Source organism: Sprattus sprattus (genome assembly GCF_963457725.1).
Source record: "Sprattus sprattus genome assembly, chromosome: 14".
Taxonomy (NCBI): Eukaryota; Metazoa; Chordata; class Actinopteri; order Clupeiformes; family Clupeidae; genus Sprattus; species Sprattus sprattus.
In genome coordinates this window covers 28,286,893-28,308,724 of record NC_137912.1, presented here as the reverse complement: position 1 = coordinate 28,308,724, position 21,832 = coordinate 28,286,893, and the positions used below count along the sequence as shown (strand labels likewise).

The 21,832-nt window shown below is 39.6% G+C and overlaps 2 protein-coding genes and 1 long non-coding RNA gene across 8 annotated transcripts in view; 2 read left to right on the top strand and 1 right to left on the bottom strand.

Annotated features, from left to right (window-relative positions):
* The first annotated feature begins 291 nt into the window (after nucleotides 1-291).
* On the top strand, nucleotides 292-1,371 carry LOC308375381. Its single transcript, XR_013968892.1, has 3 exons — nucleotides 292-855; nucleotides 1,065-1,156; nucleotides 1,275-1,371. It is a non-coding gene; the product is annotated as an uncharacterized lncRNA (long non-coding RNA).
* A 12,050-nt stretch (nucleotides 1,372-13,421) lies between these two features.
* pcnp (PEST proteolytic signal containing nuclear protein) lies at nucleotides 13,422-19,179 on the bottom strand. 3 transcript variants are annotated; one of them, XM_080851282.1, is made up of 5 exons: nucleotides 19,056-19,107; nucleotides 15,740-15,899; nucleotides 15,529-15,606; nucleotides 15,353-15,408; nucleotides 13,422-15,269 (listed from the first exon to the last, which is right to left on the bottom strand). In XM_080851282.1, exons 2-5 carry the CDS (start codon nucleotides 15,896-15,898, stop codon nucleotides 15,149-15,151), a joined length of 414 nt encoding a protein of 137 aa, XP_080707408.1. In that variant the 5' UTR covers nucleotide 15,899; nucleotides 19,056-19,107; the 3' UTR covers nucleotides 13,422-15,148. The 3 variants fall into 3 exon arrangements, with proteins under 3 accessions (XP_080707408.1, XP_080707406.1, XP_080707407.1); XM_080851280.1 differs by having other exon boundaries at nucleotides 13,423-15,269; nucleotides 15,740-15,948; nucleotides 19,056-19,179; XM_080851281.1 differs by having other exon boundaries at nucleotides 13,424-15,269; nucleotides 15,740-15,945; nucleotides 19,056-19,131.
* A 1,790-nt stretch (nucleotides 19,180-20,969) lies between these two features.
* dmd (dystrophin) overlaps nucleotides 20,970-21,832 on the top strand; it is a 237,000-nt gene continuing 236,137 nt past the window's right edge. For all 4 annotated transcript variants that reach the window (XM_080851393.1, XM_080851392.1, XM_080851395.1 and 1 more), the window contains exon 1: nucleotides 20,970-21,189. In XM_080851393.1, coding sequence (XP_080707519.1) covers nucleotides 21,111-21,189 — 79 coding nt within the window. In that variant the 5' untranslated portion in view covers nucleotides 20,970-21,110. The remainder of the gene's footprint in view (nucleotides 21,190-21,832) is intronic.

Below are 21,832 nucleotides of genomic sequence, written 5' to 3'. Positions count from 1 at the left end.
GTACAAGATGACATACTCTCAGCACTCTCAGATCTTAATATTGCTATCAGGGAACACACAGAAAGTCAGCAAACATTTGTGTCTCTGGAATTTGAAAGAAGTTCTGGCCGTGGCCGTCCAAGATTCGCCATTTCTGTAGAAGCACTCACACATCTGGTTGAAATGGGTCTGCCTTTAGATATCATTGCCAGACTTCTGGGTGTGTCTAGATCAACAATTTACAGGCGGATGCAAGAAAATAAACTATCGTTAAGGGCCTTGTACAGTAGTTGCAGTGACAATGAGTTGGATGCTTTAATCACTAAAATTAAAAACACAATGCCAGATGCTGGATATCGTGTTGTCCGAGGCGCTCTCCTTTCAAAGGGACATAAAATCCAATGGGATAGGTTGCATGCGTCCATGCATCGCGTAGACAGCGTTGGTGTGTTCTCCAGGCTGACAGGCCTTGGATGTGTGGTCAGAAGAACGTACAGTGTACCTTGTCCTTGTCCAAAGTATTTGGTGCACATTGACACCAACCACAAGCTAATAAGGTATAACGGCAGTTAACAGTTTATTTATTAACATGTAAAAAATTATGTAGGCTGTATAACATCATAGTATGTCACATCATCGACAGACCATAGTAACCAGAACAGTATGAATTTAACTTTGTTTTAGAATGCCATTAACCAATTTTTGCTCTGCTAAGATGTAGATATTGTATCATGAGACCTATGCTGTTGGAAATGTTGTGTATTGTGTTTAAAAGACACTTATCCATTGTTCATATAATGTTCTAGCTAATACGATTTGTTTTAATAAAGGTACAACTTTGTTATCTTCGGGGGGATAGATGGCTACTCAAGGAAGGTAAGAATGCTCAATTTTTAATACCATCTTAAACTATAGCTTATTCAAAATGCATGGAATTAACACTTTTCAGACAGATGCAACTTCCATTTAGGCATTTGTTGTTTAGTTCGGGGCAGTGTAGTACAGAAATAGCTGTCCCTCATGTTGGATAGAAAACTAACCGATCAAAGTACTAACTTACTGTTCTATTTGTAAATGTATGTGAGGTTATGTATCTGAAGGTAGCAGACAACAACCGCTCTGACACACACTTGGCCTTCTTCACTGAAGCTGTCAACGAGCATGGTTTTCCTCTGAGGTATTCAAATTTCAAATGTCATCTTTAGTATTATTCCAGAGGTAATCATTGAATTTAGACGTTCAGATATTAGTTTAAACGTAACATAGCTTCGGCAATTTACCTATGATATTTTCAGAGTGAGAGGAGATCATGGAGGAGAAAACGTGAAGGTCGCTGAACTGATGTATACAGTTCGTGGAACTGAAACCAACAGCTTCATTGCTGGAAAAAGCGTGCATAACCAACGGCGAGTTAAACCAAATTACATTTTTGTCACAGTATTGACATGAAGAATTATATTGATTAAAAACATGTATGTAAACTGACCTCAATGATTAATTGCAAGACCCATGGATATGAAGTCATCGTTTTGTAAATGCTTTTTTTCCAATACAGAATTGAGCGCCTCTGGCGTGATGTGTTCATGAGTGTTACAGGTGTGTATTACAACGCCCTGCACACTCTAGAGGATCAATACTTGCTCGACATCAGCAACGTCCTGCACATGTTCTGCTGCCACTACGTTTTCCTGCCACGTATCCAGGCCAGCCTGAATGTCTTCCATGAGGCATGGGATAACCATCCCATTAGGACAGAGCAAAACCTGACACCAAATCAGTTGTGGCAGGTGGGCGAGGCCTTGAATCCTGTTGCAGATCCTCTTCCTGAGGTAAATGGTGTACTTGTTAAAACATCCAATTACTATATTGAAACCAGACACCCTGAAAATGATCACTAGTACATGCTATTTCCTTCTCTGATTTCTTTAACCTTAGCTTGATGTAAGCAGGGATAGGATTGAAAACAACTGCACAGTACTTACATAAAATGTGAAGTCTCTTTGCACAGATAGTGTAGTTTTGTCTTTTACCACATAACTTTAAACCATTCATTTATCAGTTTTGTACATGGCAGTGGTAAAAGCACAGTGCTTGTTTCAGTTGGTTTACTTAACATTTGTTGTGCTTATATCTAATATCTATCTTTGTCAGGATATATTTGTACCAGAGATCGAATGGGAGGAAAGCTTATACGTCAGTGAGCCACACCATGGTGTCAATGTCCCTGTGCTGGACAGCCCACTCTCAGATGCAGAAATGGTGCAACTTCAAGACAACATTGAACCATTGCGAGACTCCGAAAGTTTTGGAGTGGACATCTATCTAAACACTGTCCAGTTTGTAGAGAATTTGCTTGAGGCAAGATAATTATCCATTGTTGATTTACTGGGCAAGTTATTAATGAAACTGCATAGTTGGCTGTACATAACTATTAAACACCTGATCAGAAAACAGGAATTTGTCGCCGGGAAATCTTTTTATTAACACAACACACAATTCTTTGACAATACAACACAACATTATTGGAACAAAGCAGTTTATAATGTGAGGCAGTCTGGTGGGGTAGATTGCCCTACCAAATTTTTTTTTGTGTAAACAGCTTAAAAACCTACACTAAACCAAAACCACTATTGGTGGATCTGACACACATCACTATGTCATCGTGGAACTTGATGTAGGTCCGGTAGTGGCTGGGAAGTCTCAATTTGGAAAAACAGGTGTGTGCTACCGGGTAGGTAGAGTTCACAACCTCAACGATGAGGTTGGTAGTCAGCTGCTCCCACCCAACCCAGAACTTCATCAGGTCACGTAACATCTCTGGTGATGCTATGAAGGAGAATATGCAATGTATGTGACATCTCCAATACATTTAATCAAAACTTACATTTTGAGCATAGCAAATCTACCAAAATGTCACATATCTTGCATTGATCTTAATCTTTGCTCTTAATTCTGTATAATATTTTGCATTAATGTTATCTCTTTGGCTGCACTATATCTGTTCCTTTATCCATTTATTAGCAGGGACTAACTGCTTGAAAATCCAATAGAGGAAATTAGAATATTAGTATTCTAATATTAGTATAATAAGAGTATTACCTTCTTCAATGAATTTCCGTAAAAAATCCTTTATGAGAATAACTGTCTCAAATGGGACACAGTCTTCCTCCTCATCCTGGTCGCTATCGCAATTCTGTTTTGGCCAGCAAATGTTCTGGATCACAGTCTACAGGGTTAATACATGTTTTATGTTATTAGTCAATTTATTCATGGAAGTTGCAGTTGATCAGCATATCTTTCCAACAATCAACATTTATTATTTTGATGTGTTTGACTACTTTATTATACCTTTAGTGCTACCGATCTGTCTTAACTTGCTTATGCAAATTGTACCTTTCTAACAATGACATGAAAATGCTACACTATAGAATGTAGCACTATTTGAAGAACACTATTCGATACATTTAAGAAACCAGAGGACTACTGTATATAGGCAATGTGTATTATTTAAACAATCACTAATGTAAATGTGACAATTTATTGTGAGAGTGCTTTTAAGTGAAATTATCAAGGGCTATGCTGCAGAACAATCATACAATTCAATTGCATCAGTGTCAAGATAACAAATCCTTTCTAAACTAACCAAAGCAATATATGTTATTTACTTGCGCATCAAGCTCCTCATCTGCCTCCCGTGGAAAAATGATGGGGTGAACATCTGGCCTATCAGACAGAAGCGGCCAGATTCCTGTGTCTTTCAGGCCTTTCCGGATCTGTTTGATGGGTTGCGCAACACGATCAAGTACCTGCAGTGATAAATGACAGAACATAAGGCACAAGTACAAATGTGGAATGTGTTACACTGTCAACCTCTAATACAAATCACAATTGGTTTGGCATATTTTCATTTCACTTATTCAATAATCGTAATAATAAAATGATTACTGCATGTGTGAGCAGTTCCTGAAACAGCCAGTCATGATTAGTAGGTGAAGGAACAGGGAGATCCCAGGACAGGCAAAGATCAGTCACACTGGTGGTTTCTGCTGCAGTCAGTTTTGCTTTTGTGAGCTAAAACACATGCATAAAAAAGAGAGGAAAGAATGTAATACTAATATGCAATGTTGTCTCCAGGCAATTTACCAAAATAACATTTTGAAACACCACCAACACAAAAAGGTATGTAAACCGTGCCTTGCCCCGCACAGACCTACAAAATTGATCTATTTGATGATGCTTAATTTAGAAGCTCATGTGGAAAAAAAACATGAAACATGTAACATACAAGCATGTTCATGTTATTGGGACATTTTAGAATTTTGAAATACTGCTACTTACAAAAGCAATTGTTTCGCGGTGATCGAGATCAGGACAGTCCTGCAGGGTCAGAGCTGATGCGGCAGAGTCCCTGCTTCTACCAGTCAAAAGTGTAATCACAGGAAAACTGAGTCCTGAGAAACCAGGACCACCATGCAGGACAGAGTGGCCAATCATCCGGCCTGCCATCTCAAACAGGTTGCTTGCCCGAAGCACAGCAGCTGCAGAGGGAACCCGATGTTCTTTTTCACCTTCAAACAGGGGTGTGAGACCAGCAGAGCCTGAAGAAGAAAAGAAAAAATTGTTGTCCACAAATGTTTGTATTACATTCTAAAAGAATGTTAAATAAAAGCATTTTCTCTTGTGGTCTCTTAGACTCATGTATTATTTTTCTTCACAAACCTAGATTTATACTGAATCCAGTTTTCAGTTTTTTCATGACCATTGACAAAACATGTCGGTTCACCCCTTCGCCAACAGCTGCATCTCCTTAAAAATAAATGATGACCTCAGATAAAAAAACAAGTAACTACGATCCAATGCACAGTTAATAAGAATCAGAATGGCTTTGTAGTTCCACTCAAACAAATGCAATCTACAATCAATATCTATAATGAATTGATTAAAGTCACACATTTTAGTAATACCTGTTAGCTTGCACATGAATGGAGCAGCCCAGTTTACATTGCTCTTTTTGTAAAATGAAATTAGCAGACTGTCCTGTTCCTCTGGGTCATCGAACACGTCGAGATGGAGAGAGAGACGTCGATGCTCAGAGTTTCTTTCCAAAAGGTCTTCTCGGAACAGCTGACATGCTTTTCTTGCATCTATTTCATTCATATGTGCTGGTAATAAAATATAGTGTGAAATCAGTTGTTTCAAAGAAACTTCCAAATGCATCTTCAGACTATATCGCAAGGGTATAAATCACCTGCTAAGGGTTGTTGCATAGCCAGACGAGGAACTGAGGGACCTGCCAATTCCTCTGTCCTTGTAGGGCTGGCTGTTTCGGTGTGAGCGATGCCCATTCTTAAGACGGACAAAAAAACACGATACTTGCAAGAATGAAAAGAAATCTTAACATATTACTTCCTGCAAATCATTTTCATCAAACCAAGTCATTCAAAATCACCTCCCTATTTATAGTCGTTATAGATACTACTTTATTACAAAGACACAGGACATGCATCCACAATGCAGTCTAGAGAGTTGACATTGTAAAATATTAAAAACAAGCATTTAAAGCTTGGATTTAAAGTTAAGTTAGACATGGGACTTTAATCATGCTCTTTTTTATCTGAATCTATTAGTCAAAAATGTCCTACCTATCACCACACGTGCTTGCGTGAGATACCAGTAGTTCAATTGGGTATGGTACAAGACAAATTGGGCAATCCTGGAAAAAAAAAATATTCAATGGAATATTTCAATAAATTGTAACAAGAAGAAAACCGTGGAAGCATTACCTCCAAAGATACTCCCATCTCTTCATCTGGCTGATTCACGACATGGCAATCGTCATCGAAACTTGCCCCAGGTGTATTGCCCTTAAAAAACAAAAGATTTGTAGATTTTCCTAACAAACTAAAAATGTGCATGATTAATTGAGCAACAAGAGTAGTGTTGCAGTACAAACGTACAGGTGTTGTGCCACTGCATTGTTGCACATGCAACGGCAAGAGCTGCAAGGGCATTTTTCCGCCACAGGTGATGCAGTTTGACAATGGCATCTTAGAAAACTCTGGTGAGTCGAATGGTAATGGTTCAGTACAAAGTTGTTCCTGAATTGGAACAACATAAATAATGTTCCTTCCGTTGCTCGATGCGGCTTTTAGAACACGTGTGGAGTAGCCCTCTGAGTCCGTCGGAATGATTGTGAGCTTGCGACGCCCACTACCTCCTGGTAAATAAAGAAAAACCATGAACAGACTGATTTTCATTATTGGAGCTAAGTAGCCTTGTCCAACCACCCTGTTCTTGCAAGCTCAAATTCTGTTTCACATAACAGAACTTTGTTTTGGTTTGGTAGTGGCATTGACAATGGGCGTTGAGAAAGTTATTATGCAGGCTATGGGATCACACTAGACAAATTGAAACTATTCCACAGATGATGGGTTCTGGAGACAGTCTAATACTTCCAGACTGACCTGTGGACTGAAACAGAATGTGAGCTTGTGGGATCAGGATGGTTGAACAAGCTGATCTAGCAACAACAGTGGTAGAAATGCTACCTGTGCCCTTGGAAAACATCTATCCTCCTTTTAGGGTCTTTAATTTCGTGCATGCATCCTCTACAAGAGACACAATCTAAAATAAAATAAAAATACAACACTATTCAGCAAGTCACATATTTAACAATTAGAATTATTGAGATTTTTACATTATTGTATGATTTGTTGACCTCATTTTGCTTCAAATTTTCGGCTAAACTTAGCATAATTTTCCCGAGGCCAGCACGGGCAAGTTCCAGTTCTTCAGCTCCTTTTGGTGTTAACTGGCTCGGTTTCGAAAGGACAAAAATCTGAAAATCAACACTTTTCACCGTTTGGCGAGTGGGGGTTGTGAATCGCCTTTTCCCTCTAGGCTGTTCACTACTAAACATACCTGGGAACTGCCTGATGAGGGAGTAACACAAAACACACAGACAGATTGTAAAATACATTAGCTATGACTTGGCAAATGAAATACCCACACATTATAAAATGGATAACGAAAATGGCTGTCGCGGCAGACGAGAGGGATTTTTGGGTTCGCTAACGTTCTTTATTGGAAGAGCAGTACCCATAGAATAATTGTGCCAATTTTGGCTCTTGTATCCACATTTGAATGATTCTTCATCAAAAAATTCTGTTATCTGCCCCACTATTAATTATGACTCTTCACGCACTAACTAAGTACTATCCAAATCCAACAAATAGCCTTGCATACTGATGCAGTTTTGGGTACTGGCCCCCAGAAAATGTATAATCCTTACCCACATAGTGTATATTACCTTCTCATAGCCTGTCTCACATTGGTATTCGTGGCACTAGTTGTGGTTGGGGCTGTCAAGCTAAGAAGGCACCGGATGCCTAAAAGAGCCCGGGTGACGTAATGTTGATTCTTGAGTGACAGTTTCTATGCCAACGTTAGCATTACGTAAGCCGGTCACCGCGTACCCCCATCTATATTGCTAATAGCAATTCCTCCTTTTGTGCGACATTAATATTAAGCGACTAAAAAGTAGCTGATGGCTTTCGAACAACTCTTGAGACTCTCTGACTGATAGCCAAAAAGTGTCGGGGTATAAAGTGTCCGTTTAGGCACAATATTAAGCGACTAAAAAGTTTTAGCTACACCTGCCTGATGGTATTCTGTAAGTTAGCAATGTCCGCTAGCATATCAAAGCTAGCAATCCCCCGTTATTCTTTAGTAAAATGTTGTGCAAACAATGCCCTGTTTTGTTCAAATGTAACTGTGGGTGCCGTCAGATATGTCTAAAAATCACAACACATTAAGGAGTGTCTTAATTTAAGCACAACAACAGATGAATAGCTTCAAGCTAACAAGACACTAGCACGAGCTAGCTAGCTGATGGAATGTGCTTACTTTGATACATACATTTGATTTATATAAACTAGCGAATCAACAACTTTCCTACCAAAGTCAAACATCTAGTACATGGTTGTTTTGGTTGGTTTATTGTAGGTCAAATACAAGCAAGCCGGTCTCAGGTAGCGAAGTTCAATGCAATATGCTCTGAAGTAAATCGCGTTATGAGCGATAAAGACCCGGGTGACGTATTGGCGTTGGCATAGCAACTGTCACTCAAGAGTCGTTCGAAAGTCAACATTACATCACCCGGGCTCTTTTAGGCATCCGGTGCCTTTTTAGCTTGACAGGGCCATAGTTATAGCAGCAACGCTCTCTGCTGCTCGGCTCTCTGGCAATTGGGGAATATTCCTCGCTAACGCTTGTACCAGAACGCGTGCTGCTGCCTCTACTTGAGAGGACAGCCCCTGCTAAAAAAAAAAATCGTTTTAATGGTTTGTTCACTAAAGTCCCATGTAATATGTTATCTGGCTAGAGAGCAAACTAATGCAGCAAGCGTAGCTCTATCCATGTTAGCAAGACCAAGGTTATGTTAGACATTGACTAGCTAGCTTTTTTTTTAAACGTTAGCTTATGAAACACTTAGAATTACTAAAAATGGATCCTGCCATTCATAAGAATATTCAACCACGTATGATAATCGGTTTAATAAAATTAACAAGCAATATTTCACTTACATTTGGTGTGGAGCTACCAGATGCCATTGTTCAAGCCGGTGAAAAGGCAGTTACTTTGGCGGGTGTTGGTTGTGTTGTAGTCCATAACGTGATTGGCTAAAATTGGAAGAGATCTGATAGGCTGCAGAGAATATCTTTTAGAAAAAATCCATTTGTGAAACTGTGCGTTAGGAAAGTGTCAAAAATCCAAACGAACGAATGCAGGGATTTGTAACTCGTGTTTGTCAGGTTTCAAACAAAGGTCATGGGGTCATTTATTTGTGAATCACAAAATACATTTGTGAAACATGAAATACATTTGTGAATTGCGTTTCGTTTGTTTGTGACTCGCGTTTCGTTGGTTTGAAACATGTTTCGTTGGTTTGTGACTCGCGTTTCGTTGGTTTGAAACGCGTTTCGCTGGTTTGTGAATTATGAAACTAATCTAACTCCATACAGGTTAGTTAGCACAGCACACAACATGAGAGAGCCGTCAATAGTTATACCAGTGGCTATTAAAATATGATTTGTAATTGACATTGCTTTAAAAATGTATTTACACTTTTGCATATATGCCTTATTCCATCAATCTATTTGTTAAAAAAAATTCAAATTGTCCATTGTTGCTGAAGTGTGAATCTGCACACTGACCCTGATTCTGGAGGAGCCATTCATTGTGAATCAGGGCAAAACAGGGCAGGTACACTTTTCACCTGTTACAATTAGGTTTCACATCTGTTTTTTGATATGTAACAGTCAGCCGTTTCCAACTGCACAGATCGACAACAAGAATTATATTTTGAAAGATTTTAGTTTATTGCATATAATACAAACACTGATGTACAACTGCAGTTATCAAAAAAGGGAAAGAAGCGGGAAGTGGATGCGTGAGTATGTGTGCGATGAGATGGTCACTAGAGTGTTGGAGGGATAAAAAAGGTGGTAATATGTTGTAAGCAATGTTCCCTGGCCAGTCGAAGAGGCCGCGCAATAGATTTTGCAGACAGCGCACATTTTTCAGACCGCATAAACGATTTTTTTGGGGGGGTTTAAAAATCTGAGGATCAAAGGGTATGTAGGCCAGGACAGGGCCGGAGTGGGGCCACTTTTCAGCCAGGGAATTTCAGGCCCAAGACCGGCCCACTTTTTCCATGGTAGTGGAAATTGGATAAATGAAGCAACAGTTCAGCTCTTACTATCCTGTCGTTTAAAAAAATATATTATTATTAATACCACGGTTCAACAAATAATGTAAAGGTTAAATAATAATCCACTTAAGCTGAGAAGTTAACAAAAAATATTCCACTATTCCACAAGGATATGTTGATAAATTAACAAAAGCAGAAATAAATAAATAAAGCATTTAAAACGTATCTATTCCACTCTTCAACAAAGACGTATATTTAACTAATGTTTACAGTTCAACTCACAGTACAGTATACAGTTACATTGCGAATAGCACCAACAGCATCAGTAACAAGCAGTGCACTGGTTTCAGCCACTATCTATAACTGTGCCGTTGCTTATAGACAGGGTGCGATTTGCCAGGGGGGATGGTGGGGATTTACCCCCCCTCTGGTTTTTACATCCCCACCTCAGCTGGATGAATTTCATACATGGGGGGATAACCCTCAATTATTAAAAAAACAATGAAAAAACAGACAGGTTGTGACAGCGTTTTCTTACAGTTGCTTATCGCTGGCACTAACGTTCACCTTCCCGAACTGTCGGCATTCTTAGAATTTGCAAACGTCCCCATGCACATAAACACATTGTATACATTGTAACAATAACATTACATACTCGGAAATTAGCAAAGCCAGCTAATTAGGCTACTGTACAATGAAACGAGTCCAGAGCAGCATATCGTCCTTTTTAACAGGACCCGCGCAAAAAAAATCTCTAACCTCTACACAACTTAAGGCAGTCACAGTGGAAGAAGTTGAAGGGAATGACCTACCCCAGGAGAAGTCCGGTGATTTTATATACTATTCAAAATGTAACCTAATAGTGTCTATTGTTATTTTGAAGAGAATTAGGCCTATGTATTGCTTGTTTTTTTTTTTCATGATATATATATATATATAAAAAAACATCCCCCCCTCTGGTTTTTGGACAAATCGCACCCTGCTTATAGACATGAGGATTTCTTTCTCTGTGCACGAAGTGGTCCTGACTCAATGAGCTATAGCCTATTCTTCACACATTTTAAGGTTGAGAAGCTTCTCACACATGCAACCTGTGTGATGGACAAAGTCAACAGAAACTTATATGCTAACCCAATGACATGATAAGCATCTGTGAGGAGGTTGTACTCAAATGCCAAACACATAGAACAATACAGTGATTGTGTTTTTTACTGTATGTCAACCACTTGCGGTTTGTGCCATGCTTGCTGTGAAAAACTTTAACTAGTAGGTGGTGTTTTGTTGGCTGCTGAGGATGGTAATTGAAAAACGTGTCTAGATCCTGTGCTTGAGGATGAGCAAAATAATCAAAAGGATATAGGCTTCCTCATCTACACTAGCATCTGCCTGTGCCTCTGGATCTCTTGCTGGGCTGTTGTCTCACTGGATGCTGTCTTCTCTCTATATTCACTGGATGCTGTCTCCTCTATATCTCCTCTCAGCATCTGACTCACATGTATTGCATAACATTAAAAAAAGCAGAGGGCCATATAGCAGGTGTGTCAGACTCAGATTAGGCAGTAGGCCAGATTTGTTGGAATGAGACCTCATGGGGGGCGGTTATTGTCATGGTCATTATCATTTTTCTGCATGGGTATTATGTTGTGGTGATTTACTCCTTTACTACATCTACTTCTGAGCAACCAATGCACATTGGTTCATCAAGTACTGTCATATACTGCTCTTTCTTACATTAAATAACTTTAATTCATATTGTTTATCCTCAAGAAAAATCAAGAAAAATTAAGAGTAATTGTATTGCATACACAGATAAAGTTTGAGTTTTGTTATCAATATTTGCACAATATCTGCAAAGTCTATGGATCGCCATATATTGGGTGATATAAAAAGGCTAATATTTTAATTCAATTTAATATTTAGCTTGCGAATAGGTTGACAACGCTTCAACGATATTAACCAACGGTACAACGTTAGCCAAATGGTTACGTTGCGTTGCTAATCTTTAGGCCTATGTCTCTCTTTACCAGTTGCCACTTGTGGTTGTCCTCTTGAAAATAAAATCGGTAAGCTTGTCACATTTGGCAGCAACTCCTCCAATGCCTTTCTTTTTTTCAATCTGGCTTTTTCAGCCCCTCCTGGCCTCTTCCTCCCATCCATCCTCCCTGACGCGTTTCGTTGCGGTAGGGCCGGCCCAGCTATCGGTAGCCTATCTGAGAAAACTTTTTGGAAAAGACGGGCTATGGACCCAACCAACTCTATTTAGGAGGAAGAACTTCCTCGCATGGTACAACCCATGCAGAGCCTGCGGTGTCAGAATGCGGAACGTGTGTAGCCTACTCAGAGAAGATGGACTAACGTGACAAATGTCAAAAAATTAAGTTCTCGACCGGCCCAGAAGTGAAGCGGCCCACAGGGAACTCTCCCGATTACCCACCCCGGGCCTGGGCCAGGATCCAGGAGCAGGATTGAGAGAGCCTTGGCTTCTGCAAAGTGCAGTGACTGTCTGTTGTTAAAATGAATTAATTAATTCAACAAGGTGTAGCTAAAATTAACAATATGTAGCCTTATTTATGACCCAAACACTGAATATATGCAATTTCTGACTGAGGTAAAAGAACAATGTGCATCTTTTATTTTCACCTTTGACCTATTTCTTCATGCTGTACTGGGGTGTGCTGCCGATAAAGGACCAGGATGGTTTTGTGAAATTTTAGCCTTACAAAAGTAATGGTAACTTTAAAGTTAAATCTGCTCTAAGTAAGTTTCTTTGCACCAGACAGTGATAAGGTACATCAACACATGTAGGAAAAGGCACTATAATTTATACTATGCAGTACTTGCAATGTGCAAAGGTATATATTTTTAGATATTTCAAAATACTGTGTCCATATTATAACCTTCTAGTCAGACCTTGTGCTAGCCTGACGATGTCATACTCATAATTCTAGTCAGAATATGAGTCTGATGCTGCTCCATTGAGCTGTGATTATGGGGCGTGTTTCAACGAACCAGGAAAAAAAATGCCTCTTCGCTCAATTGGATACCTAGAACCAATCAGAGCAACGTAGCAGGACCATCTGATACATATTATACTTTTGCCAGATCCCGTAGGAAGGACGTCAAGAACTCTGCTAGTGTCTGCAGGGCAGGAGAAAGTTGTGGGAGACGACAATGATTTGTCAAATTTGCGGTGATGTGTTAAAATTGCTACGTTGCGCTGAATTCGCGGGTAATCGTTGAATTCGCGTGAATTGGCGCGATCGCGACATCGCGAAATCCTGGAGGGTCTGTACAATACTCTCCAACATTCGTGTTGCACGCAGCACATACACAACTAACCGAATCAATGTAGACATAAAATATGTCCCACTAACAGGCTCCCGAGATGCCGCCATCTTGGCACGATTTCGAATCTACCGCTAATTCAACTCAAGCGTGGTTGGTCATCTGTCCATCATCGTATAAAGCCCGCTCTGACAATTTGATTGGTCCGTCCGGCAGAATCCTGCCTTCTGATCTTTCCCCAACAGCACAAAGCCAGACCGAACGGTCTCGTCTGGTATCCAGGCTAACCTTGTGCTAGTGGTGTAGGGGAAATGATTATGAAAACCAACACTAGTGTGATGGATGAGCTTTATTTATTCAAATATCAGATACAAACTCTGTCCATATGAAATCACATGTAGGCAAGTGTACTTATGGTTCTTCTTGGCTTACTGTATCCCTAAGGTGAACTAGCATGGCATTTGTTCAAGTGCTCTGGTGGGATGAGCTGATGGCGTCAGGTCACGGCGCTCTGAATTGAGTCGATAATGTGAAACCTTGCACATGCATACTATACATACCTATAAGCTGTTGGGCAAAAAAGCTTTTTAAAACTTATTTTGGGGCAAAGTCATCAAACCTTTTAAGCGTTTTTTTTTTTTAAATTCAGATTTGACTTGTTATTCTACACATGCAGTGTTTATGCCCTGTGATCACTAAAAATGCAGTTGTGGCTCTCCATTAATCCGTTTTTTAGATAGGGGCCTGATCTTGAGAGCCTATCCTATAAGGACTATGCTTTTAGTAGTTATGCTCCATTTGTGCTCAGGACCACCGTGATGTCACCAGGCTTAGGATGCTGGGATATAACTTGGCAATGAGAGGTATGGAACCAAAGATATATAAAGGCCTTTATCTATGTATGGAATTATCAACTGGGCCATAGCAACCATCCATTTAGAACTAGAACAGTTTGACCATAAAGACATGGAAATTATTTCCGCAAACTATCATCAGTGTGGTAAGTGATATGCAGGATAATGGACTACACAGGGTTCAGGTAGTAAAAAAATTATTTACTCCGATGTGTTTGACCACAAGACATGTCAATTTCTGTGGCGCCCCCCTGTGTTCAACTTAATTGCTTATGTGTCAAATTGTTTTTGAGCATTTATGCACACTTATGCTAATACGCCTACATTTTGTGATGTACAAAATGAGGAATGTATCTAAGACTCAAAAATAGTTATAGTTTCATCCTTCATAGTTCAATCAGACTGCACCCAATCCAACGCCATGCGGTTACACTTTGTCATTGAGGTTGTCCAAACTGTTCAGGGTCCTCAGCCTGCTCTAATGGCTTCATATTTAATTGGTTCACATTGTTTTCTCTGACAAATATTTCACCAACTGATGCATATTGAAAACTTTCAATTAACCATCATTTTACTAAAATGACACTACATCTATTTTTATGTATACATATACACTGTTCTGGAGTTGACCGATAATAAAAACATAAAAACATCAAACACAGGTTTAGAGACAAAGGCAATGCAGATGGTAGTCCTCTGAAAGACAATGTATAGAATAGGCATAACAAAACATTTTAGCACCCCATCTTTGTACCTTGAGATCTTGTAACAAAAGTAATCTGTACATGAACATGTAGTGCTACGTAACAGGACCGTAATAAACACTGCCCACTGCTACTCACAGACATTAAACTTGCTTTACTCAGTTTTCTTCTTTTTGAAACACCTGAGTGCAAATCCTGTGAAAACATAGACCACATAATACACTCAAATGTCCCTGTTTCTTACTTAACAATACAATGGTAGAAGATTAACAATCATTTTACTGAAAATAGATACAGATACTTTTTATTACCACTTTCCAAGCACTATCAGCATTACCAATCATCAAATTATCCAATCTCAGGGAGAGAGAGCAAGTGAACAGGCTTGGTAGTTAAATACAGCCACAGTGAGAAACTGGTTACCCATTTAGCAAGAACAAAAAGTCCCTCCATGTAAAGAAGTTCATAGATAATTTCATTTGGAGAGATAATCCCTTAGTGCAATAACAGAAATGAATCATGAGAATAAAAGGAAAAAACTTAACAATTGACAAGGGTCCTGCTAGTTATTTACATTTTTACACCATGCAGAAAGGGTCACTTAGTCAGGGTGACTACGGTCTTGGCTTTGGGTCACTCTGGGACTTCAGCTTTCGCTCCCACAGCTTCTGGTGATCAGAGAAACCCTGTTTTCCTTTGTTGAAAGAATTAGGACCTGCTGATGTTGGTGTCTCCCTGCAGACATACACAGTTTGCTGTGAGTGAGTATAATAACACTTGAGTGACTGAGAGACTAGTGTGTGTAAATGGAGCCCCACCTGCCGATGTTCTTCATCCTCATCTTGGCTTCTGGGGGCATCTCCTCCGGTTCACTCTGTGATGCAACAAATCAGCAGCCAATAATTGAGTGAGTTACCATGACTTCACAACAGACAGGACTACATTGGTAATCGGGAAATCAGGAATTAAAAGTAATGATCACAGAAGAACTCACATCGTCATCCTCATTGAACACAGCAGCCAGGGCAGGCTTCTTTACTGGCTCTGGGGCTATTACCGTCTCTTTAGGTTTCTGGCGGGAGGGGGGTGGGGGGAGAGACGACTGATAAGTCAGCATGGCTTAACTGAATGTTTAGTACCGTACACTGTATTTTAGGGAACATAAGCACCTTTAGGGAACAAATTGTGATCTAAAATGTACTTACAGAAGCTCCCAATTTGATTGAGATGGGAGCAGGTTTTTTCAAAGGTTGGCCAAAGGTTTTTTCAAAGGTTGGCCTTGCTACTTTAGGGGGTGTGGGCTGCTCCACAGGGCCATCCTGGGCCGACCGCTTCCCAGAGTGTCCTTGGACCCCCACAACCATGCTGGAAGAGACAGTCTTAGTTTTCACAATGCCTCCCTTCCCCGGTCCTGCTGGAGGCAACACAACTTACCAAGGTGAGTAACGGTTGCCTGGCATACAGTGAGTAATACAATCAAAATACAAGTTCACCAGGAGAACTTGCTCCAAGACCACATACCTTGCAATAGTACAACTATTGTTAGGATTAATGTTATGCTATAAATAGGCCTACATCTGCTCAATGTGAACACATAGGCCTGCTTTGCTCTGCAAAACGGTTTCATTCTCAGTGTGGACAAACCTAGCCTCTGGTCATCCTCAAACTTGATCGTGATTGCATATTTTTTATATATATAAACCATCGATTTGTAAACACCTGCCTCACAGTTTTATGATCTTGTGCACGTTTGCTAAAGATCGTTGCTGTGATTTCACATGTTGCTATTTTTATTGGCCAAGTTGAATACCAGGGTGTGTATGCTTATGACCTAGAGTCCTTATATTTGGAGTGTGACACGGTTGACAACACATTCCCCACTTGAGACGTCAGCCTGGCCACCCAGGGGGGAATGCGTCCCAGTTTGGACACCACTGCAATAGTGTTTCAACATGTCAGACCCTTCCCTACAGAAGCTACTTTTTAAAACTTCTGGGCTAATCATCTGGAATATTTTAGTGTTGGTCCAGACTGTGCTGGAAAAACATATGGTGTACATTGACAACACAATCATAATCTTGAGATAAACACTTATTTAAACATTAAATGCACCCCACATAGCATAGATGTGAGCAAAATGATAGGTATACAACATATCTACACCAGTGGCGGCTGGTGGTTTTTAAAGTGAGGGGGGAAGGACTGTGCGCCTGGTTGCCATTGGCCTGCTTACTCCATTGGTGGCATAAGTATGTGAGGTACAAGTTGTTTCTGGGTGTTTTTGTGGACTACAGTACTATAAAATAGCAGGCAGGGATACAATTGATACAAAGCCACCAGTGTGGCACCATTGTACTTAAAAAGCTGGTGGGCAGCATGTCTTTTGGACCAGACAAGGCCAGAAGGAAAGGATGCAAAGCCAATTAGTCAAATCAGGCCTACTCTTGATTTGAAAAACTACATTCTAAATTTTGGGCCTACCATTTGGTCTATTTTCCCCCTCAATTACTAAAGCTATTGGTTATTATTTGATTTATTTATTTTCAGCTGCAATTGTTTTAAGAAAAATTAAGACACAAGACCAAAAGTGATGCCATTTAAAATGCTCTGAATAATTCACTAACATCCTTTCCACAATATTAAACAACAAGTTACAAAGGCAACAAGGAGAAGAACATTATTTCAGAACTATTAACATGGGCTGTTAGCCTAACATTGTTTGTGGCAAATGTGGATGTTAATGGATGTTTCAGAATGTTGGTCAATGTGTAGGCTATTTAGAATAGATACGAAACACATCGCGTTCTGAAACATTCATTAACAAGTTCCATTCAGAATGTCAGCTGAACGTGAACAGTCAGGCTAACAATAGGCGTATGAATGATTTAAAAACAAAACAGCCGATTGTTTTTTTTATGGTACCAGTGAGCTATAAGTATTTCGCATACCAGTTAGCAGCGGTTTTACCATTGGGTTTAGTGACTTGGATTTTTGGAACAGGTTTCCCTGTTGTTTTGATACTAACCTTCTCTCTGTAGCTCAATGAATGAAACGGTTTGTTCAATAAAACATGAACAATATCTTCGTTTTCCATTGCACGTCCTCTTTATTTGCAATCTTTCTACAACAATCTTTAAGGGTGACGTGTTATCGATATCCTTCTGCAGAATGGTATTAATGTCTAATCCCCTCCCTCCAACACCAAATCCGTTGTTTATTGGTTAAGCGATGTTGGCGCAGACTCAGACGCTAGGGAGGTCTTTCCTCCCCTGGGCAATGTAAGTGAATGAGCCCCACGAGCCGCCAGTATCAGAGACAGATTACATTGATCTCAATGGGAGCCAAAGGGAGGACGTCCTCTGTGCAGTAATTTCTTGTTACGATAGAGGGTGCTGATGTTATTTTAACTCAGGGAAACAAATTATAATATGCATTGTACTAAATACTGATATCAAACAGCATTTTTAAAGGAGTTAAGTCAGTTCAATTACAAAAATAAATTTCTCAAGAAGTTTGGGGAGGTTCTTCCTCCGTTTCCTCAATGGAAGAACCTCCTCTGATCTACACAGCTTTGTAACTCCTAAACTTGCACTTTAATTTAGACAATTGTAGATTACCCCCCTCCCCCTTTGTAAAAGAGACTGTAACTTCATAAATAATTTACCCATGTCTCTGGTATTTGGGATTTCTCCATCATATTGATTCATCTTCCACCGGATTTTTCTTATTATCAAAATGTTGAGGTGAGAACCACTGGTTGTTTGACATGGAATGTCCCAATAGGTCTACTTAAGAGCCTGTAGCATAAAGAACAAAGCTAATAGATCCAAATTGCTATCATACAGAGATATACTCCAGAGATGCATAGCTTTCAGAGGAATATAATGAGCATTTTCCCCCAAGTGGTAGTGATATGCTATTTTGGGGCCCTTGCCTCATACACTATATGAAGTTACCGTCTCACTGGCTCGCTTGCACAAATAACCGTAGCGTAGGCTGTCTAAGATCAACGTGATGTTCACAGTAGCTCCTTTACACACACATAAAAGGAACATGGGGATTTGGGTATGTTTTCTGTAGTTCACTGGTATACTAAAAAAATTCAATTTCATTTTTAAGTCAAGTGAAAGAGAATTAACATAATGTTGCACGTCGTTCTAAATAGCTGCACAGGTTAACTGTGTATTTTGGTGATGTGGGCCCGAAACCCTACGAAAATGCAATAACTAGTTTTTACAGCACGACGTCGCTACATACATAGCCAAAACACACACTTTAACAAGCTACCTTGCTTTCATCAGTGCCAACTGTGCTGTTGTTGGCGTTTGCAAAACAAGTATTTTAGCTAATGTTAGCATAGTCACGTTAGTTCGGTAGTTTTAGACGAAACTCCAAACCGTTGCTTGAACATAACTGACACTATTCACTGACATAAGGGCATGGGCAAAGACTAAGAAGTCACACACAATACACAATAAATAAAAACACATTAAGAAAATGCATTTTCTTTGAGAATTTCACCTTCATCTTCCGTCTGGTCTTTAGAGATATGTTTCCTTTCCGCCATGTTCAATGACGTCGCTATTGCTTCCTGTTCTTTCCATGGGGAGGGAACGCAATCAAGCTGCCCCCTGGTGGATTTGTTGTAAAGTTAGTGGTATTGTGGGTATCATATGCTAGGTTATGTTATCTGTAATGATAAATCACAGAATGTGTGGCGTTTTTGGTGAAAACCGCAGCTCTCGGGGTTCATGGGCGTAGCTGCTGTAGTCATGCTTGAGGCAAATTCATATATGCAACAATCCCTTTCACCACTGCAACAGCGCAGCAACGGTGGAGCCTATTTGTTTATACATTTGAAACGGATCAGTCAATGATTGGTTTGCTGTTCTGAGGCAGCGAATATAGTTATCACCAACTGTAATTTCACTGTCCCTTGGATATCACCTTTCACTGGCGATTAAAAGCACTTTTCACGAACAAAATTATATATAGCCTTGTTCTTCAGACAAAAACAATTACAGAATGTTTTAAGAATAATCTGCAGCACAATGGAAAACAAAAGGTACGTGTTAACTTGTTTGCTAGTTAACATGGGATGGCCGATGTGACATAGGCCTTATTCACTTCCAGACAACATAATTAAGTTAAAATAAAATGTAATAATGTAACAGTATTTCATCATGGTTGCTTGACCTCTTTATTGTTATTAAAATGCCTATTACAATATTGCAATGCAATTAGCGTTAGTTTGATTTAAACATAAAGTTCAATACTTGTTTTTACAGTTTTTTGTTAGTCGCTCTGACACATTTCTCAGATCAACATTATTGTTTCAATTTGTCATTGTTTTGCACATTTTGAAAATGCTTCTGCTTTATGCTGTTTAGTTTACAAAACATCTAGGTATCTATTCAGTGTGTAAGTCATGACATGCAAACGGTTTACATTTTTTGTCAACCATATGCTTCATCAGTTTGAGTGACATTGTGATTTTGGTATAGTATATCTTGGCATTTAATAAATTACATTGCATTGCGTTCAAATTTTGATTGTTTATATGTGTACTGATTGAATCTGTTCAAAGGCAAGACCTGAGTGCAAAACCTCAAACCAGAGTGGACGTGCCGGGCCAGCAGTTACAGGTTTTTGCAGGTTCAGTTGTGTGGTGCTGTTTGTACAAATTACTGTGAGAAATGCACTTACTGGTGCGGAAATGTTAAGGATCATTTGAAAAATGTATTTTATATTTATATGTCGCAACACTGTTTTGGTGTCAAAATTGAAATGAAAATTGCAAAATTAATTTGAATAGCCAAAGATTAAGCAGTGTATCATTTGTAAGGTCTACAGGTGAAGGCCTATCCAACATGACAAATGGGATACAAATGCATTAGCACTATATATGTTGCCAGCTATGAAGATGACATTTTTAGGATAATACGGTTGTGTTAAATCGTGTTGGAGAGTTAATGTTAATGTTACAGACAAACAGACCTAGTTTTGTTGGCCCTATATACAAGTTGTAAAAAAAACTGACCAGTGTGTGTGTGTGTGTCTGTCTGTCTCTGTTGCCTCTCTTTCTCACTCTTCCTCTCACTGTCAGATGGTGATATATGACACAATGGGTGGTCTCTCACTTTAACATGTAAGCACATTTTTGGGCAAAGATTTGGAGAAGCAATTGAGGCTTGTGAAACGATGAAGGTCTCAAACTACTTCCGAGATCTATAGTTTAAGACAAAGTAGATTGCCTGTGCAGTTTGCTCTTCTTATAACTCTTGTCTGTATTAGTGTGGCATTCCAGGCTGCCTGTCAGTCCAGACCCTGAATTCTATTTTGAGGTTAGTGTGTGCCATCACCTGTTCAAATGTGTCAGGAAGTTGTGTCATCCAAACTCCCCACCACAGAGCTCGGATAATGCCTTTGGGTGTGTAGCCCACTCAACATAACCTCTAAAGCGACGGATGACTCTCGGTGAAATTTGCTGTGATTTACCTTCAGTTTGGACTCTGTGGATCTACATACTCTAATCAGCTGTACTGATTCAATAATAGGCCTAAACAGGAAACAACTATGGCTGAGGCGGTGCACTTTGACGATCAGCGTGACGTTGTAGAGGATGAATTTGGAGATATTATTAAAACACGCACAGGTAAGACTTCTCAGAAAATAATAAGATCATGATGGAACATTTAACCTGATGAACTATTTGTGAATAAATATATTACTTAACATGAATTAGACTAACTTTACATGCAAATGAAAGGGGATGGCTCATATTTGTAGTTGTCCTTGAACCGTTGTGCCTTAGTGATTTCATTTATTTGGATTGTCTGGGGTATTTACTTGAGCAACAATATTACGGGATACATGAGTACAACAGCTGCGGTGTCATGTTTCAGTAACCTAAGTTTGAGAAGCATCAACTTCCTGTACTGCAGAGGAAATGCTTTGATTCGTGGCTTAGCATATGGGATTCTGGTTGTTTCAAAAATAGCCAGCTTGACAATGCACAAGGTCTATGTTAACCTAAGCTCAGGGAAGACTGAGGCTGTGTTTGACTGTGTTTTCTGGCATCTTTCTGTTTGCTGAGTGTCAAATGATTTACTCTGAGCCCAACTCAGGGTGCCCGGTTTGGTCACAGGTTGTAAGTTGTATTTTATTTTATACCCATCATATAGCTTATAGGGCCATTCCCAAATAACTCTTTGAAATAGACTGACACTCAACAACTAAGGGAAAGGGTAAAAATAAATACATCAGTAAATTGTGGGAAGTGATGCTTTCTGCAAAGT